General features: G+C 40.7%; 1 protein-coding gene across 3 annotated transcripts; it reads right to left on the bottom strand.

Annotated features, from left to right (window-relative positions):
• Positions 1-451: 451 nt before the first annotated feature.
• On the bottom strand, positions 452-10283 carry LOC110537823 (ubiquitin-conjugating enzyme E2 G1). 3 transcript variants are annotated; one of them, XM_090192829.1, is made up of 7 exons: positions 9897-10035; positions 9510-9592; positions 6696-6798; positions 3072-3169; positions 2644-2822; positions 2058-2181; positions 452-1826 (listed from the first exon to the last, which is right to left on the bottom strand). In XM_090192829.1, exons 4-6 carry the CDS (start codon positions 3103-3105, stop codon positions 2095-2097), a joined length of 300 nt encoding a protein of 99 aa, XP_090048955.1. In that variant the 5' UTR covers positions 3106-3169; positions 6696-6798; positions 9510-9592; positions 9897-10035; the 3' UTR covers positions 452-1826; positions 2058-2094. The 3 variants fall into 3 exon arrangements, with proteins under 3 accessions (XP_090048955.1, XP_021479912.1, XP_090048954.1); XM_021624237.3 differs by lacking the exon at positions 9510-9592 and having other exon boundaries at positions 10028-10283; XM_090192828.1 differs by having other exon boundaries at positions 9510-10025.
• Between the last annotated feature and the right edge of the window lie 6276 nt (positions 10284-16559).

Below are 16559 nucleotides of genomic sequence, written 5' to 3'. Positions count from 1 at the left end.
TTTTTTACATAGAGCTTCCTATTGGTTAATTCTGAAACGGAACAAATTTTTCCATGAGTTTCCAAGAAAGTAATTTCAGAGTATTCTTGAACGCGGCATAAGTCTGTGGCAATCAAAGCACCAACACCTCACTTGGTGTACTGTTGTTACATGGCTTTCTGAATATGGGGCACTACTGTACACAGAATGCACTTGACCCATATAATATTCTCACCTTTGTGCCAAATGACAGTATCCTATCACTAGTTAAATCTAGTGTAATGTGTTGCATGACAAGTACATTATATGTTTCACCTAGGGGTCAGACACAACATGATAAAAGGCAGGGAGCTTTGGTCAGGACCAGGTAATGACATGCTAGGAAAGAAGATAATGTGTGTATCAATCATGCCTGATTCTATGACAAAACACTGCGGATATGAATTTCATTAAAAAGAAAAAACACCAGCAATTATTGGGAACATAAATCTTATTTTAGAAGAACTTACTACATAACACAGAAAATATACATCAGTATTTTGTCTTTGTACATTAGGCAAGTAAACTGCAATAGTCCATCAGACAGAATAAAAGAATAAACCATGGGAAAATCGAGGATCAGGGGAATAGAGGGTAAAGAAAAAAGGGCACGGGCACACACTCTTTCACACATTTTAAATCAAAACCCCAAAACTACCAGCAAGAAAACCTCAAGTTAAAAGCATGCATAACAAATCCTACCTAGGACACAACACAATTCATCTCCTTTATCAAGGTGAATACAGGAGAAATAGGTCTCCACATCACCCAAATATCAGATTTTATTTATTTTTTAAATAAGACGGTTCACCACACAGAGGGGAAAGTTATTGCTAAACCAAATGTAACCAATATTTGAATTACACATTGTGCTGATGTTGTACAAACTTGTACAAATTTCTCATATTTTTCTGAAACTCTGGTTCAATACAGGGGGCAATTGCCAAGCAATTTAATAGGAGGCACTTTTTGGAAAAAAATACTAATTAAAAACTTACACGTATGACTTCAATTTGTGCATGCATGACTTGTAAGGGTTATGTCCATCTCCGAAGAAACACACCTGAACTTGACAAATTGGATCATGGTAGGGGGTGGTGTTAAAATCCAAAATAAAGACTTATATTTATAACCTTATTCATATGTTAAATGTTGACTTACAGCAACTTTTCTTGAAGTGCTGAGGTGAATGAACCCAACATGACAAGCAAGCTACAGTATGTGTAATGCACCCTTATGTCCATCTGCCATAAATGCAAATCCGGCCTGATATTTCAGTCATTCTAGAACCAAAGCAGCTCTCCTCCAATAGAGGGATTCTACAAGAGCATTGCATTCTTACCATTCTGCTCCCTACAAGGCCTCCTGTCCGTCAAAGCAACCTGTAACAGAACTGAACTCATGCACACTAGAGCAGATGTTGAAGAAGTGGAATAAAAACATACGAATCTATAGGACTCAGATTCTACCTACAGAAACACTATTTATTTGGTACTAAGTGTCTTGCTGGATGGAATAGGGACAATTGATATATTATCCAGTTTTATGTCTGTGCTATATACAGGTCTTTACAATATCTTCCTGAAATACAGTTCATAGACTTAAAAAAAAAAAAAAACTTGGTTATTCATCTTTTGCTTTGTTGTTGGCACTTGCTTGGCGGTTTTCAGTCAGGATCTGGTAACAGCTGTTATGTTCTATTGCAGCCTATTGTTGCCAGACGGTTTCTGACAGTCAATGAAGACCAGCCATGCAATAGGGTGGTAGAGTGCAGGAAAACATTGCTATGTTGTTTCTCAATTGGAGACCTGTGTAAGACAAGAACAGGCAACTTAGCACATATTGGATATACTGTAATAAACTTCCGGCATAGACTTTCAGATACTTCAACAGGTATGAATGAACCATCTACATATTTAATTTGAAGTGTGAACAGTATAGTAAGTTACTCAGATGCCATATAATAGCATTGGGACCGCCTCAAAATCACAACACTTGGTTTGTAAAAGATCCAAGGGGCAAAAGTCCACTACACTTACCCTGAAAAAGTGAAGCAAGAAGCCGCTTGATAAATAATCACTCAAAGGCAGTCTCTTGGCTCTTTCTTACACAACGGGCCACTTTCCTTTTGAATTCCCCATGTCGGTCTTCCCTCCACTCTTTCTGCAGGGGGAACAAAGAAGGGGGAAAACATTTTAGTTTAAAGATTCTTGCTCTCCAAAGGCAAATATGATGCTTGGGAACATGGAACATTCAGAATTATGTGCACTACAGGATGAAATATACCATTAAAAAGGTCCAATTCAGTCGTTTTAAACTCAATATCAAATTATTTCTGGGTAACAATTAAGTACCAAACTCCATCCCACCAAAACAGGTTGACATTTCAGGTGGTCTTTTCAAACAGCTCTTACACGAAAAGGGCATCATCAGCATTTTCACAATATTATTATAACCTCAGTGTGGAAATGTATATAAAACACAGGAAATCATGTTTTTGACTGCACTGGGCCTTTAACTCCTTTTGTCCTAAATAACCATCCACAGATTGTCGATATATAAAGAACCGTAATCAGAGTGAGCTCAAACCCCTGATTCGGCCCCTCAGGTGAAAATGAGACTTACTGCAGCGTCTACATTGGCAGGCGAGTCTCCGTTAGGGTCCGCCAACATGGAAATAACACTAATCATAATGGTTTCCACTGTGTGGATGGGCAGCCAGCGCTCCTCAGGCTTCTCATAGCCATACTTATCTTCACCAGGCTCGTGCAAAATAGATATACATACGTCACCGTTCTTGTCAACTGCAAACAGGATAAGAGACATGAAATTAGAACAGATGTATTTTCTTATTTCTGTGTGCATGCATGTAACTGTGTGAAAATAACTGCCAGAGTAAGGGATTTTGGTGGGTTCTAAAAAAGTATTACTTTACTGAGAAACACTACTGATCCTCCTGAGGGATAGCCTACATTTCCCCAACAGTAAACAGACAAAAATAGTGCAAATAATTTCAAGAGAAAACAAACCCAGTGCAATACACTCATACTTACCATTAGGGTGCCATAAATCTGTGATAAATTTCATTTTAGGTGGCCTGAGAGGGTAGTCCTTGGGAAACGTGAGATGTGCTTTAAACACACCGCCTTCACTGTGGCAGAGAGAAATATGGTTCATTATAGTCAAATATCAGGGGTTGGAATATGTGACAAATGGAAAAAGTCTAACGTTTAAACAGCAATTAAAAAAAAAAACCAATAAGAACATTTATAATTCCACGTGATGATCACATTTTGTCCAGACCTCTGGCAGCCTCTATGGGGGTGCCACAGGGTTAAATTCTCGGGCCGACTCTTTTTTCTGTATATATCAATGATGTCGCTCTTGCTGAGGGTGATTCTTTGATCCACCTCTATGCAGACGACACCATTCTGTATACATCTGGCCCTTCTTTGGACACTGTTAACAAACCTCTAAACAAGCGTCAATGGCTTCCAACCGCTCTTAAACGCTAGTAAAACTAAATGCATGCTCTTCAACCGATCGCTGCCCGCACCTGCCTGCCCGCATAGCATCACTACTCTGGATGGTTCCGACTTAGAATATGTGGACAACTATAAATACCTAGGTGTCTGGCAAGACTAAACTCTCCTTCCAGACTCATATTAAGCATCTCCATTCCAAAATTAAATCTAGAGTCAGCTTCCTATTTCGCAACAAAGCCTCCTTCACTCATGCTGCCAAACATACCCTCGTAAACTGACTATCCTGCTGATCCTCGACTTTGGCGATGTCATTTACAAAATAGCCTCCAACACTCTACTCAGCAAACTGGATGCAGTCCATCAAAGTGCCATCCGTTTTGTCACCAAAGCCCCATATACTATCCACCATTGCGACCTGAATGCTCTCGTTGGCTGGTCCTTGCTACATATTTGTCGCCAAACCTACTGGCTCTATAAGTCTTTGCTAGGTAATGCTCCGCCTTATCTCAGCTCACTGGACACCATAGCAACACCCACCCGTAGCACACGCTCCAGCAGGTATATTTCACTGGTCATCCCCAAAGCAAACACCTCTTTGGCCGCTTTCTTTCCAGTTCTCTGCTGGCAATGACTGGAACGAATCACAAAAATCATTGAAGTTGGAGACTTACATATCTCTCACTAACTTCAAGCATCGGCTGTCAGAGCAGCTTATCGATCGCTGCAGCTTGTACACAGCCCAACTGTAAATAGCCCATCCAACCAACTACCTACCTAATCCCCATATTTGTTCTCTTTTGCACACCAGTATTTCTACTTGCACATCCTCATCTGCATATCTATCACTCCAGTGTTAATTGCTAAATTGTAATTACTTCCCCACTATTGCCTATTTATTGCCTTACTTTACAGGCACACAATGTATACAGATTTTTTCTATTGCGTTATTGACTGTACGTTCGTTTATCCCATGTGTAACTGTGTTGTTGTTTTTGTCGCACTGCTTTGCTTTATCTTGGCCAGGTCGCAGTTGTAAATGAGAACTTGTTCTCAACTGGACTACATGGTTAAATAAAGGTGAAATAAAAAATAAAGAACATTGCAGATGTTCTAGAGAAAATTGTATATTCTATGCTGGAGTTGGAAGGGGACAGTTATAGTTATGTCGTTTTAATTAGTCTAGCTGACGTTAGCTAGCTAGTTTCTCTCAGTTTGATGCAGTCAAGACAAAATACTATGTAATCAGATGAGATGATAAATAACTAGCAATAAGGTCGTCTACCAGCACAAATCAACTTGGTTGCCCTCTCTCCCCCTCATCATTCACAGATGCATACCGCACAGTACCAGTTAATAAAGAAGCAAAAAATTGTATTTTTTTCTGATCACAATTTCGATTAAACGTTCAATTGTAAAATAGTTGAAAAGATCCCAAAATCTTTACATGAACGGACAACTGCTGTATATGACAAATAGCAAATTCCTCCTCACATCCACATACTCCCCAGCTGGCTTATCAACCCACCCACATACAGTGCCTTGCGAAAGTATTCGGCCCCCTTGAACTTTGCGACCTTTTGCCACATTTCAGGCTTCAAACATAAAGATATAAAACTGTATTTTTTTTGTGAAGAATCAACAACAAGTGGGACACAATCATGAAGTGGAACGACATTTATTGGATATTTCAAACTTTTTTAACAAATCAAAAACTGAAAAATTGGGCGTGCAAAATTATTCAGCCCCTTTACTTTCAGTGCAGCAAACTCTCTCCAGAAGTTCAGTGAGGATCTCTGAATGATCCAATGTTGACCTAAATGACTAATGATGATAAATACAATCCACCTGTGTGTAATCAAGTCTCCGTATAAATGCACCTGCACTGTGATAGTCTCAGAGGTCCGTTAAAAGCGCAGAGAGCATCATGAAGAACAAGGAACACACCAGGCAGGTCCGAGATACTGTTTGTGAAGAAGTTTAAAGCCGGATTTGGATACAAAAAGATTTCCCAAGCTTTAAACATCCCAAGGAGCACTGTGCAAGCGATAATATTGAAATGGAAGGAGTATCAGACCACTGCAAATCTACCAAGACCTGGCCGTCCCTCTAAACTTTCAGCTCAAACAAGGAGAAGACTGATCAGAGATGCAGCCAAGAGGCCCATGATCACTCTGGATGAACTGCAGAGATCTACAGCTGAGGTGGGAGACTCTGTCCATAGGACAACAATCAGTCGTATATTGCACAAATCTGGCCATTATGGAAGAGTGGCAAGAAGAAAGCCATTTCTTAAAGATATCCATAAAAAGTGTTGTTTAAAGTTTGCCACAAGCCACCTGGGAGACACACCAAACATGTGGAAGAAGGTGCTCTGGTCAGATGAAACCAAAATTGAACTTTTTGGCAACAATGCAAAACGTTATGTTTGGCGTAAAAGCAACACAGCTGAACACACCATGCCCACTGTCAAACATGGTGGTGGCAGCATCATGGTTTGGGCCTGCTTTTCTTCAGCAGGGACAGGGAAGATGGTTAAAATTGATGGGAAGATGGATGGAGCCAAATACAGGACCATTCTGGAAGAAAACCTGATGGAGTCTGCAAAAGACCTGAGACTGGGACGGAGATTTGTCTTCCAACAAGACAATGATCCAAAACATAAAGCAAAATCTACAATGGAATGGTTCAAAAATAAACATATCCAGGTGTTAGAATGGCCAAGTCAAAGTCCAGACCTGAATCCAATCGAGAATCTGTGGAAAGAACTGAAAACTGCTGTTCACAAATGCTCTCCATCCAACCTCACTGAGCTCGAGCTGTTTTGCAAGGAGGAATGGGAAAAATGTTCAGTCTCTCGATGTGCAAAACTGATAGAGACATACCCCAAGCGACTTACAGCTGTAATCGCAGCAAAAGGTGGCGCTACAAAGTATTAACTTAAGGGGGCTGAATAATTTTGCACGCCCAATTTTTCAGTTTTTGATTTGTTAAAAAAGTTTGAAATATCCAATAAATGTCGTTCCACTTCATGATTGTGTCCCACTTGTTGTTGATTCTTCACAAAAAAATACAGTTTTATATCTTTATGTTTGAAGCCTGAAATGTGGCAAAAGGTCGCAAAGTTCAAGGGGGCCGAATACTTTCGCAAGGCACTGTAGCAAAATCAGAGTGGAACTGTGCTGGCAGACTTACTAGCATGTGTCTGGTGGGCCGATGATTAAGACTTCCCATCTGTAGAGGTCATTATCGTCTATCAAGCCTGCTGAGAATCCTTCCACTGGGTTCTTATTCAGCTCTGGTAAATAAAGAGAAAACATTTTAACATCATTTGGTTTTCATCAGAAATAAATATACAAAAATAAATGGCTCTATTGTGATATTTGACTCTTGAACTTCATCCAGTCAATTAAGTAAGAAGTACATCTCTCAAATCAGTTGTGTTGGAATGCTGGATTCAGTACTCAGATTTAAATGTTCCTCTCTGTGAACATAAATCTGTTGACCTTTAAATAATTTGTATCCCTATTATTAAGTAGCAATTTAAACAACTTAAACTGCTAACTCAAAAGTGCAATGTGGTTTAAATGTGCTGTCACTCTGGCAGCCAGTCAGTCCCCTGCTGTACTAAAACAGCAGCACAGTCCAAGGACTGCACCCATCTGTCACACCATGGGCTCTGGTCCTAAAAGAATCAACTGCGTGTGGTTTCCAACTATTTAATTTCCTCTCGAAACAACCATTTAAAAAATGAAGTCTACTAAAAGAGACATGTGAATGGTCCCAATAATGCACCTCTAACTGTATAAGTAATTGGTGAAGCATTGGGAAGCAAATATTCACTAACTTGATTAGGCCTTGTGCAACTCAACCTCTAACTCAAAGCACAGGAGCAGTGACCACTACTGCTGCTGATGGAAGTGAGTGACCACTTCTGCTGTTGATGGGGGTGAGTGAGGAGTTAAATGGCTACTGCAGTAGTATGTTACACACCCTTTCAACAGCAACCCTGAAGAGTGCGTTTAGATTTTCATAGTTACTTTTAAAATCACTTCAACACATTTATTCAAGCAAATGTTTCATTATTTTGCATAGACCAGATCAAGTTAATCTAATTAAATTCTAAGTACTCCAGAATTTGGAGGCATTGAAAGTGTGCCAATGCAAAAGAGAAACTGGTAAATACGAGTGGCGCTTTTAAGTCACATGACCAGTAATCAATCCAGAGGAACATTGTCAAGGAGGTCATAGGTTCAGAGAGTTCATGGAATGTGTGAATCTCAAGGCTTCCCCTTTTGAGAAACAAAGCGTCAGGTACCAAGAAAGGCCTCTGGGACACAGCCACATAGGGCTTTAGAATGAGGTGTTCTCCCTGCGCTGAGAACTTGGCAAGGAGCCGCAATAATAGGGTCCTGTAAAATCTGTTTTATTTTCTGCCTGATTACGTTTTTCCCCCCCAAATGCTGTTTTCTCCACTTTGCTTTTCTAAGTTTTCGTTTCCTTCTATTTTTTCAGGTTCTCTCACTCAGCATTACACCTGGTATAATAGAAAAAAAACTAAATGGGATGTGCTAATTCCGCAACAACATTTAAACCACATCAGGAGATGTCTGGGGAAATTGATTTAGAAAAAGCCATATCTCAGACTGGCCAAAATATATATATATTAAGATGGGCAAAAGAACAGACACTGGACAGCGTAACTCTGCCTAGAAGGCCAGCATCCCGGAGTCGCCTCTTCACTGTTGATGTTGAGACTGGAGTTTTGCGGGTACTATTTAATGAAGCTGCCAGTTGAAGACTTGTGAGGTGTCCGTTTCGCAAACTAGACTAATGTACTTGTCCTCTTGTTCAGTTGTGCACCGGGGCCTCCCACTCCTCATTCTAGTCTATTCTGATTAGAGACAGTTTGCGCTGTGAAGGGAGTAGTACCGTGGTGTACCAGATCTTCAGTTTCTTGGCAATTTCTCACATGGAATAGCCTTCATTTCTCAGAACAAGAATAGACTGACAAGTTTCAGAAGAGTTCTTTGTTTCTGGTCATTTTGAGGCTGTAATGAAACCCACAAATGCTGATGCTCCATATACTCAACTAGTCTAAAGTAGGCCAGTTTTATTACTTCTTTAATCAGAACAACAGTTTTCAGCTTTACTAACATAAATGCAAAAGGGTTTTGTAATGATCAATTAGCCTTTTCAAATGATAAACTTGGATTAGCTAACACAACGTGCCATTGGAACACAGGAGTGATGGTTGCTGATAATGGGCCTCTGAATTGAATATCTACATAAGCGTACAAAATCAGCCATTTCCAGCTACAATAGTTATTTACAACATTAACAATGCCTAATTGCCTTTACCAATGCAGGTGGTAACATTCAAATAAGACCCAGCCCTTAAACGAAACAGGATGAAAATAATTTGTATGTCATATCATAGGAAAAGATATCACACACAGATTTTCACGAAGTGGGCATTTTCGGATTTGTCACTTCAAGCCCAAATATCATACTTTGACTAAAACGATGACTTATTAATTTACATAGTTGTGCAACGTCATGGGTAAACTCTGGCCATCATCTAGATGTTTAAAAGGATGCCTGGGTAAAGCCAAAATGCCACAAATGTAACTTTTATTTAATTAGGCAAGCCAGTTCAGAACACATTTTTATTTACAATAACGACCTTCCCCGGTGCCACCCTACGGGACTCTCAATCACAGCCGGATGTGATGCAGCCTGGATTCGAACCAGGTACTGCAGTGACGCGTCTTGCGCTGAGATGCAGGGTCTTAGACCACTGCGCCTCTCGGGAGCACAAATAATTCAACTTCAATTATTTCTCAATCATGATTTGCGATTCAACGGTCACATTTCAAAGTCCTTCCTCCAAATGTCCCCTGTATGGATTCAATTTCGTAAAAAAGATGGACTATCGTAGCACAAGTCAAATAACGTTACTTAACAGATTGAACACATTTAGTTAACGGCTGGTTCAGTTAAACTCACCGCTCCGTCTTCGCCAACGTTAATATAAAGACCTGACAATTGTGCATCAATGGCTACAGTTGACATGTGTCCACTTATGTTAGCTAGACGTCCAAAACAAAGGGGTAACAAACGTTAATTAGTAAGCTACCGGTGAATCGTTTCGCGTCCACAGAACAAAACCAATGTAGACGTTCCTAAAACATGACCAAAATATACATCTAGCGTTAGATGGCTAGCCATCGAACTATTTTATCAACTGAAACTTTGTGGAAACATAGATACAAAAGTGTCCTATATCAACTGTCTGTAGCTAGCTTCGTAACTGCCTAGCTCGCTGCCACTGGTGGGCTTACTTTACTGTATTAAACTATCAAAATTAAGTAATCAAAAGATGACATTTCACACCATAGTCCATACATGACAGTATATAAAACCCGAAACAAAGATTAGTTAGTTAACGTTCGCTCGCTAGCATAGCAACCCGACAAGCAATCAGCGCGTTAGCCGGCTACGTTAGCCACCAGTTTATAAATTACCTGCCAGCTGTCTCCTGAGTAACAGTGCTGCCTGAGGCTCCGTCATGTTTTACAATTTGGATTTTAAAATGTTAGCTAGCTAATATTGTGAGGTGAGAGAATTAGCTAGCAACTTTCAATAAATAATGCCAGTGCTTTTTTTTCTAGTCTGTTTTGCTCAACATTCTCATTTTGGGGCACATGCGCACTAAAAAAAAACAGTAAAGCCGCGTGAAGGCAATTATCAGTACGCGCAACAGCACTTGTGACATCACCTTCTTCTTCGGTGGAATTTTGACAGCCTCTGCATATGAAATCCTCTGGACGGCCCTGACTTTGACAACCTAATTTTCACCACAGTTGCAACACTTCAATGCTCAAAAAAGTAAAAATGCTCACTAGAGGCAGTGTATATGTTGTACATTTTGAGATGTGAATTATGTTTCAGTTTGAGCACCTGCCCCCTGAAAGGTCTGTGTACCCCCTGATCGAGAACTGCCCTACTGAATGGTCTGTGCACAGCCCTGATCTCTTTCGTCTTCTTCTTCTTCTGTGGATTGTATATGGTGGTTGGCAATTAGCTTTAAAGTGTATTACACCTGCCAGCTGGACTGGAGTGTGGACCGGAGACAGTGAAAGTCTAAATCCTACCCAATATTGTCTCCCTAAGGAAACAAAATACATAATTAAATACTACATCCCCTGAACATAGCTGCGGGAAGTAGGGGTGCAGATTAACTATTGGATGCCATTATAAGACACATCATTGCACAATGTATGAATCACTAAATTGGCTGTCAGGGTGGTGACCAAGAACCCAATGTTCACTCTGACAGAGCTCCAGAGTTCCTCTGTGGAGATGGTATAACCTTCTGGAAGGACAACCATCTCTGCAGCACTCCACCAATCATGCCTTTATGTTAGTGGCCAGATGGAAGCCACTTCTTTTCTAATGTAAAAATAGGGGCCACAATGGAAATAAGTCCCAGCCTTTATTTATTTGTATTTTATTTATTTATTTAGTTTACTTCTTTTAAGGGGTGGGTCAGCTTAATATTGCAGAAAGATCGTTGCTTCCATCAATGTAATTGTCTACATCATTTCCAAACCCCCATATATTTTGGGGGTAAATATATATATATCCTTATACATACACATATGCATACTTATACACATATATACATACACATACCCATATAGATATACATACTTTTAAAAGAATATACCTTTATTATTCCCCGCAAACCCTACCACCCTTCCCCCAATTGGAGTAAACTAATAAACACTTAGGGTTCTAACTTTAGTTTACACATTTTATACACATATTAAAGACACAATCTATTTGACAATAGTTATATTTTGTTTGTTTTTAGTCCTTCCTCTATTTCTGATGTCCATCCAGTTTGATTTCTATTTATAACTGTGCTATTTCACAACATTTCTGAACCTATATACATTTTACACCCCCGTATGTTTTACATTGGTTATCTTGTTATTAGTCCCACCCTTCAGCTCCATTCAACCCCTCCTATCTATCTCTCAACATCATCCATTTTGGATTTATTTTTGCCATATATTTTTCAACTGTGTTGTGATGCAACTGTGCTGTGATTAAGTCCCCGCCTTTATTGTGGAATCCTAGTCACTTAAAATAACATTTTGTGCTGTGTGTAAATGTATGTTTTTTAACTGACAAATCAAATCAATCAATCGATCCAAACTGTGCAACGGCCATTGGATGAATGGAAGGAGACATCTGTTGCAAAATACCAAAAACGTTAATGACATTCAGAGATTGTCAAGCCAAGCCTTCATTACTGGGTAGGCCTATAAGGTAGGGAGGGATGTATTTTCTGTCTGTCAAGATTGACATGGTCTATTTATGGTGGTGTTAAAAACACAAACCATGATATTGAGGTGCCAAAAGTTGGAATGCTTGTTTATTGGTTGTGTGGTGCACTGGCGCAGAAACCTGTTGGTGGAAAATTTGTTGCAAAAATATTAAAGAATTATAAATATGTTATGAAAATGTAAAACAAATCTGATTTCCAACTTTGAACTAATGAAACAGGCAGGAAAAGTGTGCTTGTTCGTGGTGGTCAGTAAACCCTCAACGTTCTGGCCAGTAGCCCTGCGTGGCATCGACAGTGCTACAAAAGCATGTTGAAGTGGCAAAGTCGATATTCACGTTTATAAACACAGGGTTGCTACAGTTATTGTTATTTGTGGTTGTGAACATTATTTAGAGTTAATTCTGTGGGAGGAAGGTTATGTCACGAATTCCGTTTCCTGAGTCTGTTTTTTGCCTATGTTCTGTCCTGGAGAGTTTTTCCGGCGTCCTGGAACGCACCCTGTCTGGTTGCCGGGCAATGTAGCCAGTTGGGGTTTCTGATTACCCGCACCTGTATCCCATCAGCTATCTGCACACCTGGTCCTGATCATCATCTCTCCTCTTCATAAGCCCGGACCTGACATCCATTCCCTGCCGGATCGTTAGCCATGAACAGTATGTTGTGCCAGAGTATCAGCCTCAAGTTGGATAGAAGTTGTTTTGTTGTTTGCTACGTATTGTTTGCCTTGAACTTACCTCTGTTTGTTCTGTCTTCAGTTACTCACCCGGATCATTTACCCCATTCCCGCCTGGTCGACAGAAGATTCCGCTTCCCCATTGGATCCACCTATTTACTCCCATCAACTCATCACCGCTACCCGCTACACCACCTGGATATATCTACCCATTCACTTGTAAATAAATACTCACCTTTTTCCTACTCTCCTTGTCCTGGTCTGCTTCTGGGTTTGACTTTGAAGAATCGTGACAGGTTATGCAATTGTTTTTACAGTACAAGGGGAGGGTAATGTGAAGAGAGAAAAAAAATACATTGGAGGGGGGTGCATTTGTTTTTTAAGGACACATGCACCCCCCCCCCCCCCCAAACTCATCACCAAGATAGGGACCCTGGTACTGAACCCCTCCCTCCATATTACTAAGAACTTAACATGGTCCACACACACCCAGGCTGAAAAGATTTGGCATGGGCTCTTGGATCCTCAAAGTTCTGCAGCTGCACCATAGTTGGCATCTTGACTAGCTGCATCACCGCTTGATATAGCAAATGCATTGTCCTTGGCCGCTAAGTGCTACAGAGGGTGGTGGGGCCGAGCTCTCTGCCATCCAGAACCTCTATATCAGACGGCGTCAGAGGAAGGCCCGAAAAATTGCCAAAGACTTCAGCCACCCAATCCATAGATTGTTCACTCTGCTACAATCCAGCCAAAGGAGCATTTGCTCTCGGAACAACAGACTCCGAGACAGCTTCTACCCTCAAGCCATAAGACCGCTAAAAAGCCAGGCTGCTAAATAGTCAATTAATGGTACCCAAACTATCTGCACTGACTCTATCTTGCACTGACCCTACACACACTCACTAGACTACACTATATGCACACTCACTCACACACACTACATTGACACTCCCACACAAAACCCACACACATAGACTACATGCACACATACTTTTACACTCTTCATTTGCTGCTGCTACTCTGTTCTTTATTTTACTCTTATCTATCCTGATGCCTAGTCACGTTACCTTCCCTTCATGGACATATCTACCTAAAATACCTAATTCTTCTGCACATTAATCTGTTCTTGAGTATTTTATTCCTCATCGTGTTACTATTTTATTATCTATAAACTCTGCATTATTGAGAAAGTCTCGTAAGGAAGCATTTCACTGTTGTATTCGGTGCATGTGACATCAAATTTGATTTCATTTGATATTTTTCTACATTCTGGGAAAGTTAAAAAAAAAAGGTGTGACTGAAAACAATGTTCTCAGAACTTCCAGTTCCTGGCATTCTAGGAATGTAAAAATATATATTTTACACATTACATCAGTAAGTTCTTTAAATTCTGTTCTCAGAACATTAAGAAAACGTTCTGTAAAAACCACAACAAAACTTTAGTAACGTTCAGAGAACGTTCTAAGAATGTTATTTAAAAACATATACATTCTTTTCTCAGCATCAACAAAACTCATTTTATTCTCTATCTTGTTAAGTGTGTTCATGTTTGTCGACAGCTATCACTAATTGGCCACACCTGATCTAATGAGTGCTTGTTTCCTTTGAAATGAGGTCTGTTTGAATAGACTAAAATGAACAGCTTTGTATGCGTAAATAAACATGGTTAGCTAGCTCCATCCTGGTGGTGCAGTGGACTAATTTCACAAATGTTCATATCACTGACTCTAGGTCACGATAAAAAAAAAAGAAATGTGTCTGCCTGATTAATGGCTTAGGAAATGTATTTCCATGTGGCTCAGTTGGTTGAGCATGGTGCTTGTAATGCCAGGTTTATGGGTTTGATTCTCACGGGGGACCAGTATGAAAACATATGCACTATCCTGTAGGTCAGTCTGAATAAGAGCATCTGCTAAATGTTCCTGTCTGTAAAGTTAACCTCAAACAAGCTAGCCATGTTATTAAAAGTCTTACTGAAACATTCAGTGAACATTTTCAGGAAGTTATTCAAAAACCTCCAAATAACCTATGATTTCCCTTCTCAGCGTTAATAAAACCTCCCAGGAAAACTTTTAAGGAACCAGACTAAAACATTCGCAGAACCTCCCTGCAAACTAAAAATAAGCACTTCCAGAACAGGCTAAATGTTCCCTTCTGTTCTCATAATGTTTTAAAAAAAAACGTTCTGTTATACCGGTCTGGCTATACCGGTATGGCTTCATTCCCACAAACAATGTCAAACCAAAAACATACATTCCCACAACTTCCAAGGAACCAGCCTGAAGGGTTCCCACTTATGCTGCCTAATAGCTAGCTATTCTTGTGGCACAACTGGTAAGATGTTTGTGGATGTTGGTCATGTGTGCTATCTACTAAGATAATTATCTTAGATTATAATCACAGCCGTGGATATCCCCCCCAAGCAGACACCTCAACGGCCCTTGGACTTAATGTAAACTGGAAACCACATAACCTCCATTTATTGTAGCTGGGGATTTCAACAAAACTAATCTAAAAACAAGGCTCCCTTAATTTTATCAGCATATCGAATGCGCGACCCAGGCTGGCAGCATTCTGGATCATTGTTACTCTAACTTCCGCGAAGCATACAAAGCCCTCCCTCTCCCTCCTTTCGGAAAATCTGACCACAGAGTCCATTTTGTTGCTCCCAGCCTATAGACAGAAACTAAAACAGGAAACGCTTGTGCTCAGGTCTGTTCAATGCTGGTCCGACCAATCTGATTCCACGCTTCAAGATTGCTTCGATCACATGGACTGGGATATGTTCCGGATAGCCTCAGACAACAACATTGATGTATTCGCTGATTCAGTGAGTGAGTTTATTAGCAAGTGCATCGGTGATGTTGTACCCACGGTGACTATTAAAACCTTCCCCAAACAGAAACCGTGGATTGATGGCAGCATTCGCGCAATACTGAAAGCGCGAACCACTGCTTTTAATCATGGCAAGGTGACCAGAAACATGACCAAATACAAACAGTGTAGCTATTCCCTCCGCAAGGCAATCAAACAAGCTAAGCATCAGTATGGAGACAAAGTAAAGTTGCAATTCAACGGCTCAGGTACGAGACGTATGTGGCAGGGTCTACAGTCAACTACTACTCACAAAAAGAAAAGCGGCCCCGTTACGGACATCGACGTCTTGCTCCCAGACGAACTAAACAACTGCTTTCTCGCTTTGAGGACAATACAGTGCCACTGAGGGCTCTCCTTCACTGCAGCAAACGTGTTAACCCTCGCAAGGCTGCCGGCCCAGATAGCATCCCTAGCCACGTCCTCAGAGCATGCGCAGACCAGCTGGCTGGTGTGTTTACGGACATATTCAATCAATCCCTATCCCAGTCTGCTGTTCCCACATGCTCCAAGAGGGCCACCATTGTTCCTGTTCCCAAGAATGCTAAGGTAACTGAGCTAAACAACTATTTCCCCGTAGCACTCACTTCCGTCATCATGAAGTGCTTTGAGAGACTGGTCAAGGATCATATTACCTCCACCCTACCTGACACCCTAGACCCACTCCAATTTGAGTTACCGTCCCAATAGGTTCACAGACGATGCAATCACACTCACACTGCACACTGCCCTAACCCATCTGGACAAGAGGAATAACTATGTAAGAATGCTGTTCATCGATTACAGCTCAGTATTTAACACCATTGTACCCTCCAAACTCATCATTAAGCTAGAGACCCTGGGTCTCGACCCTGGGTCTCGACCCTGCCCCGTGCAACTGGGTCCTGAACTTTCTGACAGGCCGCCCCCAGGTGGTGAGAGTAGGAAACAACATCTCCAAGCTGCTGATCCTCAACACTGGGGCCCCACACTAGTCACTTTAAACAATGCCACTTTATATAATGTTTACATACCCTACATTACTCATCTCATATGTATATACTGTACTCTATACCATCTACTGCATCTTGCCTATGCCGCACGACCATCCATATATGTACATAGTATGTACATATTCTTTTTCATTCCTTTACACTTGTGTGTATAAGGTAGT

Source organism: Oncorhynchus mykiss, chromosome 12 (genome assembly GCF_057628025.1).
Source record: "Oncorhynchus mykiss isolate SJ-2025 chromosome 12, ASM5762802v1, whole genome shotgun sequence".
NCBI classification, from domain to species: domain Eukaryota; kingdom Metazoa; phylum Chordata; class Actinopteri; order Salmoniformes; family Salmonidae; genus Oncorhynchus; species Oncorhynchus mykiss.
This window is presented reverse-complemented; position numbering and strand designations above follow the sequence as displayed.

Bases quoted from the DNA above. Each gene is read 5' to 3' on its own strand.
- LOC110537823 (XM_021624237.3), bottom strand. From the start codon at position 10,073: ATGACGGAGCCTCAGGCAGCACTGTTACTCAGGAGACAGCTGGCAG. The intron at 2,823-3,071 runs GTAAGTATGAGT...TCCTGTTTGCAG, and splicing joins AGATTTATGGCACCCTAATG to TTGACAAGAACGGTGACGTA. The intron at 2,182-2,643 runs GTAAGTCTCATT...TTCCCCCTGCAG, and splicing joins CTGCCAATGTAGACGCTGCA to AAAGAGTGGAGGGAAGACCG.